This window comes from Hemiscyllium ocellatum, chromosome 1 (assembly GCF_020745735.1).
Source record: "Hemiscyllium ocellatum isolate sHemOce1 chromosome 1, sHemOce1.pat.X.cur, whole genome shotgun sequence".
Lineage (NCBI taxonomy): Eukaryota > Metazoa > Chordata > Chondrichthyes > Orectolobiformes > Hemiscylliidae > Hemiscyllium > Hemiscyllium ocellatum.
In genome coordinates this window covers 135,726,524-135,743,273 of record NC_083401.1, presented here as the reverse complement: position 1 = coordinate 135,743,273, position 16,750 = coordinate 135,726,524, and the positions used below count along the sequence as shown (strand labels likewise).

The following is a 16,750-nucleotide window of genomic DNA, read 5'->3' as shown; positions in this document are numbered from 1 at the left end:
GACCTGTTACTTAGATGAAACCTGAGTTCCAAACTCTCATGACGATGGAGAAACAATTGTTCCTTATTCTTTGAAATAACGCATTATTTCCCATTGCATGTTACTATTTGAATGTACAATTGCATGAGCAATGTATATCCTATGTTTAATCATTGTTCTGTTGAAGAAGTACATTATGCTCAAAGCATGCAATGTTCTTATTGACAAATCTTGTATTGTCCAATCTGAAAGAAAGTGATTTTATTTCTGAAATTTAAATGGATGTAATGAGATTTGTAGATTGTTGGTCACCAAAACGGGGATTGTTAAAACTTGTTTATTTCTAGTTAACATTATATTTACATCACAAACAATATTTGAGCGATTATTTTATAAGTATGAGAAAATAATTTCTAACTTCAAATAATACTGATATTGTTAATCTTGCCTAGTGCATGTCCTGTGCAGTGTAACCTGTGTGCCTTGCTCTGTCACAGTATTTTTTACGCACTATGATCCCTGTTGTCTTGCTTAATATGATCTGCCTGTCATGCTCACAAACAGAGGTTTTCATTGCACTTGGGTACATGTGACAATAAATTAAATCAATCATCATAATTTACAAAAATCAAATTAATTTTCTGTTCTTAATCTATTTAAGAAGTGGTAAAGAAGAGACCTGTAGTCAATCTTCTCCATTTTAAATTTATTCACAAAATGAGACACTACAAATCTATAAGTTGTAATCCCACAATCCTTCACCAGAGTTGATAAGTGTCACTTTCTAGACTTGAATATATGCAGTTGTCTGATGAGTGGACCCCACTTGTTCACACTTCATTTTAATTCTTATAGTTAAGAGTCATGGGTTTAGATGTTTTTAATCCACCTGTCCAGAGATGTTTGGACACACAACTGAAGCAGGTGGGACTTGAACCCAGCCCATATGGCCCAGAGGGAGGGACACTATCATTGCACTAGAACATCTCTATCTATGATTTATTCTATCCATAAATTGAATTTCTTAATTATGTTATTGCTTTGTATTTACTGCTGAGTAATATTCTCTAATTAACTTGTTCAGAGATCATATTCGATAGAGCAGGTTAGACTTGAACCTGGAGTATCTGGTTCACAGAAGAGGCACTACCACTGTATCACAAGAGCCTTTAAGAACTATGGGTTCATCGTTAAGAGCTTAAATGCCAGATTATATTCTATTTTAATTACTTTCCTATTTTCTACAGGAGATACCTTCACACATGATGATGTCGCACGAAACGCTATTCATTATATTCATGGTGGCACCCCAACAACGCAAGACAGTATGCAAATCTTAGTCACAGATGGAGTTACCACGGCAACAACACTGCTGGAAGTTCACATCTCAGCAATAGATGGTGATGGACCAAGGCTTGCACCTGAATCTCTGTTGACCATTTCAGTGCCTGCAAAAAGCTTCAAAACTTTAACAAGATCTCACCTGGCATACACTGTATGTTAACTCTTTTACTCTGAGCAGTAGCCAGCTTATTTTTAGCTTATTGTGTTCTCTTCTAAATATTTTTGACTCATTAAAAATATAGTTTAATTACACATATCGACTTTCCAGAAAAATAATGCATTTCTACAGTCTGCTTTATTAGATGATAGAAGTTGGTTTATTCTCATAGACTTTTGTTAAAATTGTCATATCTTTTCATAGTTAAATATTAACAGTTCATGAATGTTCTTTTACTGTACTGTGCCTTTTTTGTGATATTTCACTTTTCCCAGATGTTCTTGAAATTTGTTTTTACTGTTTTGTGCTTTTTATCTCATTTTAATTTTAATTTTAATTTTGCTTTTATTTTTCACTTCTTCTGTATTTTTATTTCCATCCTTCTACTTAAAAATGTCCCAAGACAGGTAAAGCATCCGAAGAAATAGCACCTTACGTAAAATTCTGAATTAGATTCCAACCTTGCATAATTCTTCACCCTAATTCAAACTGTGAATCACGAGAAATGTTTGCTCTTATGTTATTGAATGTGATTTGTTTTTTGCTTCCCTTCCTTGAAGCACAATTGCACCAAGCTTCATTATCTGGCTGTATCATCATTCTAACAAATGCGTTCACTGGAACAGCCCAAACAAAGCATCCTTTCCCTATTCACACAGGGCCAAATATTGTGTCCATTCTCCCAACCTGACAACCAGGCAAGGCCACTCACCAAATGGAAGATTCGAATCTAAATCCAAATGCACAATTGAAAGCCTTTTTATGTGAATGCTATGTCTGATAATGCAATACTAACCTTTCAATGGCTTTCCACTTCTGTACTTTATGTAGTAATTGTTGAACACAGAACAGTCCAGTCCAGGAACAGGCCCTTCTGCCAATCATGTCTGTGTAAACCAGTTGCACGTGGTCTGTATCCCTTTGTTCCCTGCCTGATTCTGTGTCTGCCTAAACGCCTCTTAAATGTTGCTGTTATAGAAGTTCATAGAATCCCTACAGTGAGGAAACAGGTCCTTCGGCCCAACAAGTCCACACTGACCCTCCGAAGAGTAAACCACCCAGACCCATTCCCCTATCCTCCATTTACCCATCATTAATGCACCTAACCTACATATCCCTGAACACTATGGGCAATTTAGCATGGTCAATTCACCTCAGTTGCACATCTTTGGATTGTGGGAGGAAACCGGAGCACCCGGAGGAAACCCACACAAACTCCATACCCAGTCCCCCAAGGTTGGAATCGAACCCGGGTCCCTGGCACTGTGAGGCAGCAGTGCCAGCAACTGAGCCACTGTGCCGCCCTGTCATATCCACTTGTACCATCACCCCTACTAGCGTGTATGCCAGGCACCTGCCACGTTCTATATTAAAACAAAATGTGCTTCACATATTTCCTTTAAGTCTTCTCTCTTTGACTTTAAACCTATGCCCTTTAGTATTTGACATTTCCACCCTGGGGAAAAAAAGAGTCTGACCATCCTCCCTATCCTGGCCTCTCATAATTTTATATACTTTAATCAGATCATCCCTCAGCCTCCACCACTCAAGCAAAAACAACCGAAAAGTTTGTTCAATCTCTTCTTATAGCTGATATGCTCCAGTCCAGGCAACATCCTGGTAAACCTCTTTTGCCTCCTTCCTAAAGCATCAGCAACTTGCCTGTAGAGTGGCAACCAGAACTAGGCACAGTACTCCAATGTGACCTAACTAAAGTTTTATGCAGCTGCAACATAACTTGCCAACTTTCATACTTGGTGTCCCAACTGATAAAGACAAGCTGTATGGCTACTTTACCACTTTATTCACTTTCAGGAGGCAATTGACATGCACTCCAAGATCCCTGTCTATGTCAACAGTCCTGCCATTTTCTGTTTACTTTCCTCTTGCATTTGCCCTCCCAAAATATATTACCTCTCACTGGTCCAGATTAAACTTAATCCATCGTTTCTCCAACTAACGTTCCAACTGATCAATGTCATGTTGTATCCTTTGACAACCTTCCTCAATATTCACAGCTCCACAGCTCGTGTTATCTTCAAGCTGACCAATGAGGTCACATACATTTTCATCCAATTCATTTACACATGTTTCAAACAACAGAGGTCCCAGTGTTGATCCTTGCAGAACAGCATTGCTCACAGATCTCCATTCTGAAAATCATACCTCCACAACTAAATGAAATGAAAAATGAGGTGTTGCATTTTGCGAAGGCAAGCTAAGGCAGGACTTACCTAGTTACTGGTAGCCCTTGGAGGAGCGTTGCCAAACAGACATAAGGGTGCGAGTGCATTGTTGTTTGAAAGTAGAATCACAGGTAGACTGGGTAGTAAAGAAGGCATTTGGCATGCTTGCCTTCATTGGTCAGAACATTAAGTATAGGAGTTGGGATGTCATGTCGCAGGTGCACAGGACATCCCAACTCCTCTACTTAATGTTCTTACCAATGAAGGTCACTTTCTTATAGGAAGGATGTTGCTGAGAGAGTGCAGAAAGGATTTTCAAGGATATTGCTGGGACTGGAGGGTTTGAGTTATAGGGAGAGGCTGAATAGACTCCTCCAAGACTGAATGGAGTGTTGGAGGCTGAGGGGTGAACTTATAATGGTTTATAAAATCATGAGAGGTGTGGATAGGTTAAATAGCCAAGGTCTTTTTTCTTGAGTGAGGCAGTCCAAACCTTGAGGGCACAATTTGAAGGTGAGAGGGAAAAGATTTAAAAGGGACCCAAGGAGTAACTTTTTCACATCTAGGGTGCTGCGTGTATGGAATGAGCTGCCAGAGGAAGTGATAGAGGCTGGTTTGATTACAACATTCAAAAAGCATCTGAATGGGTATAGAGGAGTTTAGAGGAGTATTGGCCAAGTGCTGGCAAGTGGGACTAGGTCAGCTTGGGATGTCTGGTCGGTGCCGACCAGTTACACAAAGGGTCTGTTTCCATGCTTTGTATCCAACTTGTCAATTCTCCATGGATCCCATGTGACTTAATCTTCTGGACCAGCCTACCATCTGGGACCTTGTCAAATGCTAAAATAAAACACAACCAGTTCTGAAGAAGAGTCACTGACTCGGCATTAACTCTGTGTTCTCCCAACTCATGCGGTAGAACTGCCAAGGTTCACCACCAATTTGAGGTTTTGCTTTAAAAAATGCTTTTGATTTGATCTCTTGAAGTTTCCTGAAATATTCACGTTATTTTTGCAATTGTGTAATGTGAAATCATGAAAAATATTAAAGAGGAACCAACTAGCTGAACATAACATTTACCTTTTCTTCTCTAGGATAATAATTCTCCCGACAGTAAAATCCGGATGCAACTGATCTCTCTGCCCATGTATGGTATTCTCACTAATCATGGTGAGGAACTGCTGGAATTTTCTACTTTTACAATGGAAGATATTGATAACCAAAGAATCAGGTAAAATAATTGAATATAATGCAGAACATATGTAATATACAAGATACATTTCTTCTTGTAAAAGAAATCCTTCGTAATGCCTACAATTTAATATTTTTAATAATCTTATGCAGACTTTAAAACACATTTCAGTCCATTGAATGATGTTGGTTGATATGTGTATGATCAAAGTCCAGAACCTAAGTTAGTCAATTAAAGAGACAGACGTGAATTATTGTAGAATATGTTGGGGTCCTGGGGAATGTTGCTGAACAAAGAGACCTTGGGGTGTAGGTTAATCGTTCCTTGAAAGTGGAGTAGCAGGTCGATAGGATATTGCAGAAAGTGTTTGGTATGCTTTCCCTTATTGTTCAGAGCATTGAACATAGGAGTTGGGAGGCCATGTTGCAGCTGTACAGAGCATTAGTTAGGCTGCTTCTGGAATATTGCTGGAAAAGCACAGCAGGGCAGGTAGTATCCAAGGAGCAGGAAAATCGACATTTCGGGCAAAAGCCCTTCATCAGGAATATTGTGTGTAGTTCTGGTCTCCCTCCTGTTGGAAGGATGTTGTGAAATTTGAAAGGGTTCAGAAAAGATTTAAAAGGATGTTGCCAGGGTTGGAGACTTTGAGCTACAGGGAGAGGCTGAACAGGCTAGGGCTATTTCCCCTGGTGCTTTGGAGGCTGAGGGGTCATCTTATAGAGGTTTATAGCATCATGAGGGGCATGGATGGGGTAAGTAGACAACTGTTTTCCCTAGGGTGGGGGAGTCCTGTACTAGAGGGCATAGGTTTAAATTGAGAGGGGAAAGATTTAAAAGAGGCCTAAAGGCGTAACATTTTCAGGTAGAGGATGACATGTGTTTGGCATGAGCTGCCAGAGGAAGTGGTGGAGGTTGGTACAATTACAACATTTAAAAGGCATCCGGATGGGTATTTAAATAGGAAGGGTTTAGGGGGATATGGACCAAGTGCTGTTAAATGGGACTAGATTAATTTCAGATATCTGGTTGTCATGGACAAGTTGGGCCGAAGGGTCTGTTTCCATGCTGTACATCACTATGGTTCAATGGCTGATCCGTCCCATCAAACCCCTGGATGTGATATGTTTGCAACATACTCAACAATTTATAGAAAATATTTCAAGGAAACAGGCACTGACTTTGACTTTGAAATCAGATTATTGGATACAAAGTTGATAATACCTCTATTGAATAAAAGTTAAGTATATTCTACAAACAATTGTAAATATGTTAAATGCAATTTCCTTTTACTGAGCCAATTAGGTGCTTCAAGTCATTGAGAAGAGTGCACTAAGTAGGAAAAAAAATGGCCTGAAGGGCCAATGGTCCAGTAATTCTGATGGAGCTAATTTTCTATTTAAGCTGTTACTGGTGATGAAAACATTATTTGTGTCAAGCCAAAAGCTGTACTGCCAGTATCTGTGCACCAACAGTGAATGAAATATGTGAAGTCATGTTTTAAGAGTCATTTCCACATTGGACAGATCAATAGATGAGGTGTGAGGTTTCGTATAGAAATTGGATGGATATGTAATATGACAATCTATATTTTCCTGCTCACATTGAAAGACAAATTACCCCCTTATTTGTCGGTGCACTATAATATAAAAATGCAAAATTAGTGACTAAAGTTATTTTAAACACAAAGATAACCAGTACTTTTAAAACTACATCACACTTCAAAGTGTCAGGTTTGCAGATTGTGTGCTGAGTTCACATGGATTGGCAATAAGTATCACTGATGTGAATGAATAAGTCAATTTCTGAAAACATCCATGCAAAGACTGAGCCTGTCTTAAACTGATGCACATCTTCCTAAAGCAGCCTGTGTCATATCCTTGATCCCTTGCATGCGCTAAGTAAAACATGCCATCATGGGTGAACATTTGGGGCTGATTATTGATGTGAATATAGAAGGGTGTGGCTGAAAAAAAAACAAAGAAAAGAGAGAAAAAAAGGAAATCTGAGGCCAGAAAAATTGGGTTATTTTAGATTAGATTACTTAGTGTGGAAACAGGCCCTTTGGCCCAACAAGCCCACACTGACCCGCTGAAGCGCAACCCATCCAGACCCATTCCCCTACATTTACCACTTCACCTAACACTACGGGCAATTTAGCATGGCTAATTCACCTACTCCGTACATTTTTGGACTGTGAAAGGAAACCAGAGCACCCGGAGGAAACTCACGCGGACACGGGGAAAATGTGTAAACTCCACACAGTCAGTTGCCTGAGGTGGGAAATGAACCCGGGTTTCTGGCGCTGTGAGGCAGCAGTGCTAACCACTGAGCCACCGTGCTGCCCACTAAGTCTTTTGAGTCAGTTAAGTTTATATACACTGTCTTACTAAATGCATAAAACAAATCACACCTAGATGGATTACCTTTTGGTATAAAGGCGATTTGTTTTTTCTTTTTTTTTAACCAAAAAAACCGTGTCGTATGCTACTGGGTCCTGTCACTTCAGTAACCTCTCTTTCCCCAAGGAGCAGACATTACAACCATCTGTAGGTTTGTCCTAACTGTATCCTCAGGAGGTGCCTGTTTACAGCAATTAGATTCTGTGGTCCTAAGAAGATGGGAGTGATGAAACACACCTTCACCTTGGCAAAACTATAGGATGCTGGTCCTGATGATACATTGTGGATGCTGGCAAACAAATGCTTCATGTATTTCTTTAAATCTGCTCTCCTCGATTTCAATGGAGACATGAATCCATTTAAAATAAATATGTTACTATATCCATTTAAATAGTGTGGAGTGGACTTTCCGATGTATGTATTGAGCATGTGCACCCAAACATCGAAATGTCTTTGTTTTTCATACTGTAAACAAGATCTGCTAAAATGTAAAAACATTTCACAAACATTGCCTTCTGTTGGTTGATGAAAACTTCCTCTGCTACATTAATTCCCTAATTATATGTCAAGGTCATCTTTAGGCCAATTTATTTCCAGTTAATATGAGGATATGTTATTTGCAACTTTAATATCTTGTGCTAGTAAGAACCAGAATAGGTTACAACAACCCCTCACACACTTAGCCACCTCTGTTTGGTATCAGAATTGCCTGTAATCAAAATATAACAAAATGATCATGTTCTAAAAAGAAAAAACAAATCCCAGGATAGAATCCTGTATGGACCTGAATGACATGGACGATAGACAGGAGATGTGGCAGAATCAGCGAGAACTATCTCCATGTCAGGAACAACTCATTTCAACTTTTAACAAGTTTTAGACACGAGCTGAGATTCTCATTATACATCAGTGAGTTATCTATTAAGAGGCATTATTGCTTGTTAACAACTTTATTAACTGCAGATCTCGCCTCATTAATATGTAGTTTTCTGTTGTACCATCCACAATGAGCAAAATAGATGCTGGAATTCTCGATGTGGAAGTCAGAGCAGGTACCTGGTAATTTCAGTTTGCTACTTATTCCAAAGGAACCACCATGTCTGATACTATGCACCAACATCTCAGAATGCTCTGTGAGCACTAGTCCACAGATGGTGGCATAATGACCTCTGCCAGCCTCTAAGAATCCTCATGACACATTTCTGATGCAGTTACAGGCTGCTTCTGCACTTCAGGGCTGTACCTCAGATTACATATGATAACAATCGTTGTAATACTGCAATGGGAATGCTTTGGATTCGGGGCAGTGCATTGAGCTTGTGGACTGGACCAGGCTGTGTCTCCGGGCTGTTTGCTTGCTGTCGTAATGCTCCCTCACTTTGAGTTCAGCTGGATGCTCTCAGCATCTCTGCCTTATCTCAGTTTTCCTCTTTTCACCTTTCCCCTCTGTCAGAGTTACTCAGTTCACAGTACTGCTGTTTTGCAATATAATTTAGTGCAAGTACAAAATCAAAAAGCCCATCATGGCTGTCAGCTGTCCTCAGTCATGGTGGGAGATGACCTACAGTCAGTGGATCAAAGGCAGTCTCTGACACCAGTCCAGGAGCTTGGGCAGGTCAGAGACTGGATTTTCTGTAAGAGGTAAGAAGCTGGGTGTTGTACGGCCCTCCACCCATTTTGACTCCTTCTGTCCTAATGTAGCTGTTTTCCATCTGAAATGGAACAGGAGCAGATATATACGGAGGGAAAAGTGAATGGCGTGGCTGTATTTTTGCTGCAAGTGCGGAGGTGCCCCGAGTGAATGAGTAAGCAGCACAGAGGCCATGCAGGGTTGGTGATGTTGGGTTTGAGGTAGATGATAGTGAGTAAGGGAAGATGTTGCAGACAATGGAGAGAAGGGTAGTACATGACTCTTGGTTATAGAGGTGGTTGCAGTATCAAGGAGGGAGTGAGTGTACAGTATTGGAGAGATGATGGTAGCACTTATGCTGACAGAGTAGGGAATGGCATTGACCTTCTTCTTTCAGTGTTGAGCATTCCTCCAGAGTGCTGAGACTGCACTGACTCTAATCAAATTGGCATGGTGTTGTGGCTTCCAGTTTCCATTCTGAGAGAAGAGGAGGTACAGTCTGATATGTCACATCTCCAGGTCCTTGCTCACAAAGCCAATTTTTCCCTGTGTGCCACCTCTGGGCAAAATGTCAGGAACTGTGGAGGGCAACTGCAGACTAAATGCTTGTTTGGGTTCAAACAGCCTTTTAAAGATAGCACCTGTGCCAGAAATGCCAGTCTACTTCAGGACATCCTAGCAGTAGCTGTGTATAGTCAATAATAAAGTGGGACTAGTTCAAATAAAAGATGGGGTAGGTCGATAATAGTGCAAACTTGGCAACATATCATGAGAAAACTTGCTAAACCTCATGTAGAGAGACCCTCCATGAAACTCAGCAAAACTCACACTGAGTCAACAAAGATTCTGCCTACAGCCTCTGAATTGCCATGAACAGCATAATCATAGTCCTGCTACTGTGTATTTATTATAACAATGACATTTTAGTATGGTTTTGATGGTTTTTGTTAAGACTAGATAAAGCAACAGAAATAGACTACAGTATATGGTCATGAAATACATTGAATTAAGCTTAGCTAAAGAAGGCCAGTGACAACAAAGAATACAATGAAAGAATGCATTACATGAGGGAGAAAAGCAAAGCTGACTGGCAGTGGTGGTATGCACCTGTCTTAATTTCAGAATTAGGTGTGACAAGTTAGAGACTCCAGCTAGCACTGTGTGAGAGATGGAATTATGTTGTTGGGTTTGTGTTGATGATCGCAGTATAGCCAATTCTGTAACACAGCTCTAAACAGAGATGATGTGTTAGAGTGTTAAAAGACTAAAACTGTAGTTAGTGTGAATGCACTGAAAAGAAAGATTAATAGGTGTTTACTATTGATCCAGAGTAGTGAGATATGGAGAGAGGAGCAAATCTCCAAGCGTTTCTGGAAATGTAAAAAAGAATGCTGAAGTAGAATTAGTAGGGAGTGTAATACCGTAACATGGAGTAGAGGAGGAACGATGTCAAGGGCAGGCTTATGAAGAATTCCTGAAATATGAAGTGGAGAACTTGATCAGTATGTTTCTAACCCAACCAGGAATAAAGCAGTCCTGGGATCTCATTCTAGAGAATGAAGTCGGCAATGGGATAACATTGGGGCAAATGTGGTCATGAGGAAATTTTTTAAAGAAGAGCAAGATTAGACCAGATGGACTTTAAGCCTGCCCTGCTACAGCAAACTTTGTTTTAACCAGCACCTTACGAACCTGCACTCTCAAAAAAAAGCCAAAAAAAATGTCAGATATTGGCAGTTTACGATTATCGCGATCTCTGCGATGTCTGAGTAGTTGGTTGAGAGTAGGAGTGAGTAAGTTCTCTGCTAGTTTTATTTAAGGCAAACTTACATTATTATTTGTGATTTATACTGTAAATAAAGTATGAGTATTGTGTATTATTTAGTATGTGATTTTTACATTCATTATGTGGACCTCTTGCTCAAGTGGGATAGTTGATCATTCGTCACACTCCTGGTTGCATAAATGCTGGTTAATAAAAGGTTTACTTGTATATTTAATAAGATCATGAGTGATATTCTACCTCAATTCCACTTTTCCAGCCTGTCCCCATATTGCCTGACCCCTTAGTGATCAAAAATCTAATCAGTCTTAAATATGCTCAATGACTGACATCCATGCTGTTTTGGATAGAGAATTCCAAATATACCATTCCCACTGAAAAAATGCTGCCTAGTCTCAGTTCGAAATACATGGCCCCTTATCCTGAGATTATAACCACTAGATTCTGTGGGAATCAGACTCACTGTACCTACCTTGAGAAGTTCACCCACGAATCTTACGTATTTCAATAAGATTCTTATTCTTCTAAATTCCTGAAAACATTTGGAGACCAACATTGTATGTCAGATGTGACTTAACCAAAGTCCAAACGATTGCAGCAGGATTTCCTTGCCTTTGTACTTGTCATTAGGTATATTGTAGATATGGAAAGGGACATGGAAAGTGACAAAGAAAGTCAATGGTGAAAACACTGTATTTGAAGGCCTAGAGTCTTGGCCTAGTTGCTCAGGTTTGTTAGGTGCAATTTCCCAGATATTGCTGTAACTGGCATAATTTTAAATGCAATTTACACTCAGCTTGATTGAATTTCCACTATTTTTTGAGCCAGTTAAAAATAGCTGGTGCTACAGAGGCAGATTCTGCTGACAAAGCTGAAGAGTTAACTGTCAGGTGAAAGAATATGGACAGACAGCGGCACAAAATGTGGAATTTTTCTTTGTGACTGCAAGTGTTAGGAACCTTAAGGATGCCAGAGAAAACTGATAAAGCAATTTAGAAAATGTCCATCATTTTAATACCATGGATTAGAGCTTTCACTTTTGTAGGGAGAGAAGAGACAACATTAAAGAAAGACCTGACACAAGTATTCCAATTTATGAAGCATTTTAATAGAATTGGGATCTCTCAAGTAAGTCAATAACCAAAGTAAAATAGATGTAAAATAATTAACGAGAAAACTGCAAGGGAAATAAAGAGAATAATGTTACAGAGAACTGTTGCAGCCTGAAGCATGTTCCTTGAAAAGGTATGGAATCGGGTTCAGCTTTAAAAGGTCGCTTAAACATTTGAAAAGAACTCATTTGAAGGGTTATGGAGTCAAAGTTGGAGTGTGGGACTAAATTGGATGCCTTCAATGAACCAGCAAAAAGGTTATAGGTTGAAGAGCCCCTTCTGTACTTTTGTGTTTGCTCTATTCTTTCCTGGGGTTAGCTTTGGATTGTTCTAGAAAAGAGTCTGAACAGACATGATGGGAGTGACCTTTATCTATGCTGTTGTGGAAGTGTCATGATTGACTAACTGAGAAGTATTCTTAATCAGTTCTATTCTTTACTCCAAAATGATGTTAAGTCAAAACACTATTATCTATCAGTTACTGATTTAGGTATGACTGGCTGTTTCTTAATGATCTAAATCTTGACCATGATTAGACTTAATTTATACAGTCATAATGTAACATCTGTAGAATGCTCAGTAACATTCTTATCACATATGCAAGACATTTGTAATTGATATACTGATAAACAAACATCTTTAGTTAAACTTACTATTTGCATAATTTACATTTCTAAACAGATATACAACAGACTTTGACATTGAAGATCAACCCATCACTGACATTTTCCATTTTACTGTCTATGATGCTGATAACAACCGCCTTGACAACCAAATGTTTACCATAACCATCACTGCTGCCGAGAACTACTCACCACTTGTTAATGTCAGAGATGAAGTCACTGTAAGTACAGAAATAGTAGAAGTAGAGAATACCTGTCAATTGATTCCATATTAGATTTTTAATTCCCTTATTAAATGGAATTTGAGTTAAAATTGGACTTGATATATCTGTTAACTTCATATGCAGTCTCACAAATGAATGACTTTCCTCCTCATAATCCTGTGTACAGTTCAAAGGATGTGCTAAAAATGGCAATAGTTAAATTTTCATCTTTGACTGTCAGTGCAGATATTAACTTTCACGATGCTGACATAGGACTCAATTTTGACCAATAGTGCCATCTAATATTTTGAAGGCAATGTTGAAATATGATTCACACTTCTCCTTAGCCTGTTTGGAAGTGCATTGAATATCATGCTGACTTGGTAGTATTTGGGCATCTCCCATGGCCACCTTGGAGAGATGTTTGATTCCTCATGTATATAAGCAGGGACATAACACCTGTTAAAGGAATTGCTCTGAAATTGGTTCAAGACTAGGTGGAATGTGCAATGCACTAACTGGCTTATCAGACATCTTTAGCAGCCCCGAAAGAGACAGCTGAAAGATAAGGTAAGTAAACTTTTTATTACACCTGAATTTGAGGCTGGGAGGAGTGAAACAGTATCCATATCCCTATAGCAATATTGTAAGTTGCCACTGGTCCTGCACCCACCCAGCTTTTTGATTTGTCTTTGAAACACCACCAGTATCCACCGCCATCACCAGCTCAGTTTGGGATCGACAAAATTGAACTTACAGATCCTACACCAGAACTGACTGACATATGGTAGAATGTACACTTGACATCCACAGCTCACGAGTTTCATGAGAACTGATTTGAAATGATCCTGAACTGATTTCTTTTGACATGTTTCCAGCCATGTCACCCTTTTCCATGCCCATGCTGTGATGTCAAACAACTTCAAATGCATTTTGGGTAATCCAAATTAGCTTCTATGTTTGTTACATATCCTCAAAAAGAGTGTCAGAATAATAGACTATGAAAAGATATATAGCAAACATTTGGAAATGTTAAACTAAAACAAAGAACTGTAGATGTTGAAGATCTGAAACAAACCAGAAATTGCTGGAGAAATTCAACAGATCTGATTGTGTCTGTGGACAGAAGGTAGAGTTAATATTGTGAGTTCATTAACCTATCTTCAGATGCTTCTGAAGAAGTGTCATTGGACTCAAAATATTAACTGTTTTTCTCTCCACAGAATTGCCAGACCTGCCGAGTTTCTCTCAAAGTTTCTGTTTTTGATTGAAAATACTCATGTTGTTAGGAATAGCATTGGTCTGTGTTATTAAAATAACTTATTAAAGAACTTTCAGTGTGAGGTGATGACTTAATAAAATGTTGTGTAATCTCTGTCTTTGAACTTTGGCTATTTTCTTGATGTGAAAGGTGTGTGATTGTCCCCAAAAGTTAATTCTCATTGTTAAGTTCTGTAACACAGAAACTGTTGATTGAAAGAGAGAAGTACAGTGTCTGCTGGCAAACTCCTTTGGATCAGAATTCCACAGCCTGTACCATTTCACGAAGGCTTGGGAAGATGCGTGACACAGGAAGGAATTTGAAAAATCTGACATCATTCCATCCACTGAAATGACAGTCCAGGTCATCTTCTGGTGTATTTAATTAATTATATTCTTATATCGGCTGTAGGTGGAAGAGGGAGGAAGAATACTGCTGTCATCACACAGTATCCTAGCAACAGATCCAGACACACCAGAGAAGGACCTATTAATAAAGATAACCTCTGCACCCACATTTGGCTACATTGAAAATCTGAAAAGAGGTATTTGTACCCACTATTGATTTAAATAAAGGAAATAATGATAACTATTTTCTCCTACGAACGTAAGAAAAGAGACGGACAAGAAGCAACCTACTCGTCCAGTCAGCCAATCCCATGTTGCCCATCACCTTGCCAGCCGTTTCTTTTCATTCACTCACAGGGCATGGGCATCATAGATTTTCTGCCTGTCACTAGTTGTCCTTGAAAAGTTGGCAGTGAGCTGCCATCTTGAACTACTGCAATCCATTTGGAGTGGGTACACTCAAAAGACATTTAGGGAGGGAGTTCGAGGACTTTGACCCAGTGGCACTGAAGGAATGGTGTTATATTTCCAAGTCAAGGTGATGAGTGTTGTGGACAGGAGATTGTAAAGGGTGGTGTTGCTGTTTATATGCTGCCGTTGTTCTTCTAGATGATAGTGATTATGGGTTGAGAAGGTGCTATCTAAGGAGCCTTCATGAATTTCTGCAATTCATCTTGTAGATGTACACACTGGTGTAACTGAGTCTCAGTAGTTGAGGGAATGACTGTTATGGGCTGCACCGATTCAGCCAAGTGAGGAGTATTCTATCACACTCCTGACTTGTGTCTTGTAGATGGTGGGCAGGCTTTGGGAGTCAAGAAGTAAATTACCCGCTGCATTCCTTACCTCCAACCTGTCATTGTAATCACAGTATTTATATAGCTAGTCCATCTCAGTATCTGGTCAATAGTAATCCCCAGAATATGGAATGAGGTGGACTGGTGGATTTTGTCGCCATATTCAGGGATATGATTAACTCACCTAGATCAAATTCGTCCTGTTTTATTCCTGGCATTGACAGACATACAGCTCCAATGGCATCAGGTTCTGTGTGCTGTGGTAATGAGTCAAACAAAGGTTATACAATGTTCATCCTGAGTGGAAGTGGCAGTAGAATGAGATGTGGAAAAGAAACACAGCTTGTGCTTTTAACAGTCACCAAATACCATGAGCAACAACCGCTGATTGAGCAAGTCCTTTGAATTAATTTTGTGAGATTAAGCAAACTAAACCCTTGGCTAAGCAAATGAAGTCTAATGGAGGAAAATTTTAAATGGCAAAATATAAACTAGTTCATTCACTTCCCTACCCCTTATCTCTCGTACTATGTCTCTTTGTTGTTCTCTGTCTCTCTGTGTCTCTGTTTTTCTTTGTCTCTCTCTCTGTCTCTCTCTCTCTCTCTGTCTCCCTCTCTCTGTGTCTCGGCTCCATCTCCACCTATCCACTCACCTCTCCCCCATGGTGGCTCAGTGGTTAGCACTGCTGTCTCACAGCACCAGGGGCCTGGGTTCGTTCCACCCTGAGTGACTGAGCAAACTCCGCACAGACATGCTTCCTGTGTCTGCGTGGGTTTCCTCCCACAGTCCAAAGATGTGCAGGTTAGGTGAATTGTACATAGTCTAGGTGGAATGGTCTAGGTGGGAGGGCGTTGGTGGACCTGGGTGGGTTTGGTGTGGACTCGGTGAGCTGAATGGCCTGCTTCCACTTTGCAGAGATTCTCTGATAAATACCTCCTTCAGCTGCTACCTGCACTGACCAGTCTCTGCCACTAGATAGAGCCTCGAACAAACGACTGTGAAATGTTTAAATATTTATTTACAGTATTTAATTTGTGTTGTGGCTTTTATATTTTTAGTTTTATTCTATAGGTTGTTTTATTTATATATGTAGGTATTTGGGAATGTACAGAATTTCAACTTAGTGTTTCAAACTTTAGGACCTTTCTCAGCAAAAAAATAAAGTACCTAAATAAATCACAAAGAACCAGCCCTACTTTCAAAACTCAGAGCTGTCAATTGAACTGACAAGGCACAAACACCCACCCCACCGACCCTAAAGATAATAAGGTGCATTTTTTTATTCAAAAAAAATTTAAATGCTGGTGAGTTTAAATGTTTTGACAGCTTGACAGTTCTACATAAATAATTTCTTTGGAGTATTCATGTCTACTTGTAACCAACCTAGAGGGCACTTGACCTCCTCTAAACACAGTGTGACACAACCAAATGGGTGCCTGGGCCTCTCCAAAAGGGTAACTTACCTGTCCTAATAATTCTGACAGCTTTAGATCTTTTGTTCCAATATTCTAAAGCCAAGAGTAATTTTTGGAAATTTAGAATTGGATCTGTTTGAATGCAGCTGCATTTCATTTGTGTAGCTCCTTCTGTGGATATGCAAACTCTAAACTACCATCGTCCATCCTCTTTCTCACCATAGCCCCAACGGCTGCCATAGGCTTGGTGGGTGCCAGGTTCAGGGATGAGGGGCCCGGTGTCAGAGTTCCAACACCATTATGTCTAAGACACACAACCCTT

General features: G+C 39.7%; 1 protein-coding gene across 2 annotated transcripts in view; it reads left to right on the top strand.

Moving 5' to 3' along the window:
- fras1 (Fraser extracellular matrix complex subunit 1) overlaps nt 1-16,750 on the top strand; it is a 439,192-nt gene that overhangs the window by 315,730 nt on the left and 106,712 nt on the right. For both annotated transcript variants that reach the window (XM_060826343.1, XM_060826334.1), the window contains exons 38-41: nt 1,227-1,474; nt 4,761-4,897; nt 12,464-12,626; nt 14,281-14,413. In XM_060826343.1, the coding sequence (XP_060682326.1) occupies nt 1,227-1,474; nt 4,761-4,897; nt 12,464-12,626; nt 14,281-14,413 (681 nt within the window). The remainder of the gene's footprint in view (nt 1-1,226; nt 1,475-4,760; nt 4,898-12,463; nt 12,627-14,280; nt 14,414-16,750) is intronic.